At 44.3% G+C, this 6,033-nt stretch overlaps 2 protein-coding genes across 2 annotated transcripts; both read left to right on the top strand.

Moving 5' to 3' along the window:
• Window positions 1–1,979: 1,979 nt before the first annotated feature.
• Window positions 1,980–2,480, top strand: TEOVI_000115800 (eukaryotic translation initiation factor 5A, putative; the record flags this gene model as incomplete). Its single annotated transcript, XM_067224439.1, has 1 exon — window positions 1,980–2,480. One exon carries the CDS (start codon window positions 1,980–1,982, stop codon window positions 2,478–2,480), a length of 501 nt encoding a protein of 166 aa, XP_067080540.1.
• Window positions 2,481–2,823: 343 nt separating this feature from the next.
• Window positions 2,824–5,778, top strand: TEOVI_000115700 (DNA repair protein, putative; the record flags this gene model as incomplete). Its single annotated transcript, XM_067224438.1, has 1 exon — window positions 2,824–5,778. One exon carries the CDS (start codon window positions 2,824–2,826, stop codon window positions 5,776–5,778), a length of 2,955 nt encoding a protein of 984 aa, XP_067080539.1.
• Between the last annotated feature and the right edge of the window lie 255 nt (window positions 5,779–6,033).

The raw sequence follows: 6,033 nt of genomic DNA, 5'->3' as shown, positions 1-6,033 counted from the left end.
TACTTTGGCCATTGCGAGTGCGCTGGACTTTGGGAGCTGGTACTGATACTTCTGTCTTGACGGATTTAAAAAAAAGACAAAAAACTTCACAACTATTTCCGAGAGAAAGTAAAGTTTATCCTCTCAAATCAAGTGCGGATCTGTCGCTTTGCACACGCGCTGGTTGACAATAGATCGATGAGTGACATGTCTGATCACCCTGTGGTGCGGGTCTTTATTAATTGTCTTGCTCTTTATTGATTCATCTGTGCTTTGGCGACGTAGGCGGAGTAGAGGATTGCCAATTCCGTCCTTTGGAATGGTTTACCGTCTTATTTTATTTTGTTAACCCAGTTGTCTTATGTGTAATCCTTTATCGGCCGGTGCGAGCTGTGGGTGGGATGCCGATCGTTTTTTCTTCTGCAACGGCAGAGAGTAGTGCTGATGGATATCGGTAAAGGGTGTTTGCTGCGTTGGTGAAGTGAGTATGTCGATGGAAGGGTACGCATATAATTAATATATCTGGTGCTTTTTCTTCTTATTGAGTAGCTTTTGAGAGCTCGGGACGGTAAAGTTAGTTGCCGCATTAGGTGTATGTTGTTCTGGTTAATTTCTGTTCAGATCCTTACGGTAAGCACGAAACCATTACACCTGGTATGCTTTAATCCGTTAATTCAGGCGGTTCCACATTTGGTTCAATCACTGAAATACAGCTGAATTTTTAAATTCTTGTTTTAAAATTACCTCACTTAATAAAAGGAAGGAAATGACACATCAAAGTAATGGAAATGCTGCATTGTACACCTGTGGGTGAGCTGATGAAGTAATAAAATATGGACCCGCGCGTTAAAGCCGTTTGTTTCCATCAGCAATGCCCTCGTGTCGGTTGTTTTCCCTTTTTGTCTTTCCATTATTCCACTGTAAGTAGTTTGCTTGAATTACGGTTTGATAAAAGGAACTGATTCACCTGGGTGTCTGCCGTAGTCGGAAGGGTGGGCGGAAACGTTGCTGTTTTCTGTGAGGTAGTTAACTCTTTGCTGCTATAATCTTTACAATACCGTTTTAAGATGTGTATGTTATTTTTAGGTGTAGTTTCCTGGCATTTTTGTGGACAGATGATGTTTGTCTACGTTTATGGAACCAGTAAGTAGGAAAAGATGTATGAATTAACAAAAGGTATTTGTGCATCAGTGACTAGCGTTTTTTCCTCGTGTACAGTAATGTCTCTCTGGTACAGTTATTAATTGTTAGAGCGCGGTGCTGTGATCTCGGGTGTAACAACTGAATCTTTTTTTTGTTTCCTTGCTGAAGTGTATGGCTCTTTCTGGAATAACACATATGTAATTATGCCATTGCTTACAGTGGAAGTAGGGGTGGCTAACATAATGATTTGTCCTTTTGATAACACTGTATTGAAGGAAGAATTATCGCTCTTTTAGTTTTCCTGTTCTTTGTCTGTGGTCTTGTAAGTTGGTGATATTGTGTATTAAGCTTTCAATTTTTCTTTATAATTTGCAGTAGGCAGTTGTCTCTTGCGGTCATTTGGCCTACGGTATAGGATGTGTTAAGGTGTAGCTCACGTAAGTAAAGTTCATGATCGAATTCTTTTTGATTTTCGTTTTCACACATTTGATCCTTAAAGACTCACACATGCCCTCTTTTTCATTATTATTATCTTGTTCATGAGTTGATGCGACATTGGTGGGTAGGGTTAGATGACCTTTTCTCTTTGACGCAATATGTCGCGGTTGTTACGTTCGCTTAGACACCAACGTCTCTTGTTTGTTATTTATGTATATTTGGGTACAACCGTTTTTCATTCGTTTCCCTTTGTCTTATAGTAACTTCATATATATATATATATTAATTTTAACGAGTTTGTATTTTTGTTTTCCTTACAATTATTGTAACCTACCATTCGGTTTATCACCCATACTATTATTACCCTTATTTTTCTTTCTTGATATAGACCTTGAGTTCTTCTGCTTTAAATCTACACAATGTCTGACGATGAGGGACAGTTTGCCGAAGGCGGAGCGCAGGTGGGCTCTCTGACGTATCCGATGCAGGCAGGCGCTCTGAAAAAGGGCGGCTACATTTGCATTAATGGACGTCCGTGCAAGGTAATCGATCTTTCAGTGTCAAAAACTGGAAAACACGGTCATGCAAAGGTGAGCATCGTTGCCCTTGACATTTTCACCGGAAACAAGATGGAAGATCAGGCCCCCTCAACTCACAACGTTGAGGTGCCCTTCGTGAAAACTGCAACGTACAGCGTACTGGACATTCAGGAAGATCGTGAAGACCCCAGCAAGCCAGCTCACCTTTCGCTCATGGACGATGAGGGTGAGACTCGGGATAACCTGGACATGCCTCCCAACGCGGAACTCGCAGGGCAAATCAAGGAACAGTTTGATGCAGGAAAGGACGTTTTGGTCGTTGTTGTTTCTGCTATGGGAATTGACCAGATTCTCAGTTTCAAGAATGCAGCTGAGCGATAAGGCCGTAAGTTCTAGGTTAATATATTTTTTTCTTTATCTTTTTCTATACAATGTCTTAAAAGAAGAGTATGAGACACCCATGTTCTAAATTGTTAGCTGATTTTGTCGAGAATAGGGGTTATGTAGCCCCGTGTCCGTGTTTGACGTTGTTGATGTAACTCTCGTGCTAAGAGGTCATGAAAATTTGCCTCTCCCAGCTTCTCTTTGTGCTTTACAAACACATACACACACAGAAAAAAAAGGAGCGCATAACGAGCGGTTGTATATATGTATGTGTACGTACACAATAAGGATAGAGGAGAGACTAGGAATACTTTCTTCACGAGGATAAGGCCCTTTTAATATGACAAGCAAACATAGTGCTGTATTAACTATAACCGAAAAGGGTGATTGGAGAACTGCGAAAAATGGCGAGAAGGTATGGCGGTATATGGTGCAAACGGCACCGACGATGAGAGCTCGCTGCAGAAAATGTTCACAACCTATTTTAAAAGGTGACCTGAAATGGGGAACTCCTATACGTCATTCCCATGGAGCGTATGGGTGGATTACCGCCTGGCATCATGTGGGGTGTACGAGAATTGCTGAACGTAAGGGCTTTAGTGACATAGTACATGGAATAGACTTACTTCCACCTGAGAAACGGGCGCAGGTCGTTGCGGAGGTGACATCCGACTCGATGCCTGAGCATTTACTACCTTTGAATCCTGACGATTTAGTAAAAAAACCTCTTCTTCCCGAAACTGAAGCACCAGCTGAGTTGCTAAGACCACTTCTTCGTTATCAAAAGGAGGGTCTTGGCTGGATGGTGTCACAGGAGTTGTCTCAAGTTAAGGGGGGAATATTGGCTGATGAAATGGGTATGGGTAAAACAATCCAGATGATCAGTCTTTTTCTCGCCCGTCGCCTCGTGGGACCTACACTGGTTGTTTGCCCAGTTAGTTCAATGCTCCAGTGGGAATCTGAGGTGAAAGACCATGTGGTGTCCGGTTCCCTTTCGGTGGTAGTGGTGAGCCGTACCAAAAATGTGAGAAGGGATGATATTCAAAATGCTGATGTGGTTTTGACTACGTATCCGATGCTCGAACAGTCTTGGAGGGAGCTAGTCAACAAGAAAAGAGTTCCATGCCCTTACTGCCAACAGCTTTATTTGCCGCGGCAGCTTGTTGTGCACAATCGGTATTTTTGCGGGCCTCATGCAAAGAAAACTTCTAAACAGGCGAAGCGTGAAAAACGACAAGGTGGCACTGGTTCTTCTCCCACTCGAAAAGTTCAAGCAAAAGAAACGATTATGAAGGGGCTTCGTACGTTGCGTGTCGATGTTGACGATAACGCGGAGGAAGGGGAGGATTCTGTGTTCGAGGAAGGACCACGGGGTGTTGTTGGACCAATGGGCTTGTATCGTGAGCTCATGGTTGAGGCCGGGCGCAAAGTTAGGAGCCGTTGGGACCCCGCGTACGTGGGAAGTGACAGCAGTGGGGATACCAACAATTCTACCACAGAAAGTTCCACCTCATCGGAACGGGATGACTCAGAGGAGGTGTTGTCGAAAGAGGAGGTGGCCGATGACAAGCTTAGCTCGTTCCGGTGCTTGCACTGCGGGTTTCAGTTGCTACGATACCCGTTTTGCCCTAAGATAGGGCAATGTCACGTTCTCTCTGATTATATGAAACAAATAATTGAGACTGACGACGGTAGTGACGGCGTTGACCTATCTCAATCAGTTTTCCACTCGGTAACCTGGAGTCGGATTGTTCTGGACGAAGCTCATAGAATAAAAGGTAGCAACACAAGTACGTCAAGGGCTGCCTTTGCCTTGGTAGGTGAGCACAGGTGGTGCCTCACGGGAACCCCTCTACAAAATCGTGTAGGGGATGTGTACAGCCTGGTTCGTTTTCTACGGTTGGCGCCTTATGCAAGGTATTATTGTGGAACTGAGGGGTGCTCCTGCTCGTCCTTTTCTCATCCATTTTCTGGAAATGATTTACGACACTGTATATTTTGTGGTCATGGACCGGTCCAACATTATGCTTATTTTAATCGCCATATTTTAAATCCTATAATACGTTATGGTTACGTTGGCGACGGCAGGCGGGGAATGATGATGCTCTCTAATGAAATCCTCCAGAAGTGTATGCTGAGGAGGACGAAGGCCGAAAGAGCAAGCGACTTGCACTTGCCGCCAATGACCGTGGAAACGTTCCAAGTAAAGCTGACCGATGAGGAGAGAAGCTTCTATGAGTCGTTGTACAAAAAAAGCACTGCCGCTTTTGATACCTTTGTTGAGAAAGGAACGGTGCTTCATAACTATGCCCACATCTTTCAACTTTTGAGTCGTTTGAGGCAGGCTTTGGATCACCCACTGATTGTCATTAATTCTATGAATGTCGGTGGCTCGTCGTGCTCGAAGGGGATGTGTGGAATTTGCACTGAGAGTTGTGGAGAGAACTCAGTACAGGTTGACCCTTGTAAGCATACCTTCCACCGGATTTGTCTTTCGCAATTTGTCGAAAGCCAACCTTTAAAGGAATATAATTGCCCTGTGTGTTATGTGGCTATCAACATCGACCTGCGGAGTCTACACTCAGGGTGGGACGAAGACGGTGCCCAACCTGTTCTTCCTCCAGAGTTAGTTCACTCAGACAACGAAAGCGATGAAAACAACGTTGAGGAGGAAAGTAAAGGGAGGAAACTAGATGATTCTGCGGAGGGGAAATCCGCTCGAGCGAGATCGGTCAAGAAACGAGGCATACTCTCCCGGATTGATTCATCAAAACCTCTTCGAGGGACGAAACTGGATGCCATAACAGAATACATTTGCAGCATTCCAGAGGAGGAAAAGGTAATTGTGTTTTCTCAATTTGGGGATACTCTGGACCTCATTCAGTTGTGGTTACAGAAGGTGAAAGTAAAGACGGTGAAACTTGTGGGGTCGCTCATGTTATCGCAGCGGCAAGCGGTTCTCAGGGCTTTCTTGCATGATAAGAGCGTTCGAGCCATCCTTATTTCTCTCAAGGCCGGTGGGGAGGGTTTAAATTTACAAATTGCTAACCATGTTGTACTTGTTGATCCTTGGTGGAATCCCGCGGTTGAAATGCAGGCGGCGCAGCGAGCCCATCGTATTGGGCAGACGCGACCCGTTCGCGTGGTCCGTTTTGTCACTGAACGTTCTGTAGAGGAGCGCATGTTGGAGTTACAAGAAAAGAAGATGCTGGTTATTGAGGGGACTATCGATGGTAAGGTAAGTTCGCTGCAGAGTCTTAGCGAGGATGATCTTCAGTTTCTGTTCACGAGGTAGGTCGTGGACTGCAGCCCGCCTTTCTGCCTTCTGTTCAAAACAAAACAAAACAAAACAATCCTATTAATGTGTTTGTTATCTCTTTTCTAAAATTCAGTGTGAACGGCGACTTTGGTTGTGTGTGCTGCACTTGAAAAGGGTAAATACATGGTGTTCCACTAGGTCATCCAACATTAACTCGTTGACTGGTCAGTGTTAACTCTAAACGAAGAACTCTCCGTGCTTTGAATTAGTTTCTGTTTTCTTTTTTTTTTT

Source organism: Trypanosoma equiperdum (assembly GCF_001457755.1).
Source record: "Trypanosoma equiperdum strain OVI genome assembly, contig: ctg_304, whole genome shotgun sequence".
Classification (NCBI taxonomy): Eukaryota; Euglenozoa; class Kinetoplastea; order Trypanosomatida; family Trypanosomatidae; genus Trypanosoma; species Trypanosoma equiperdum.
Note: the sequence above shows the minus strand (reverse complement) of the source record. Positions and strands in the feature narration are given on the sequence as shown.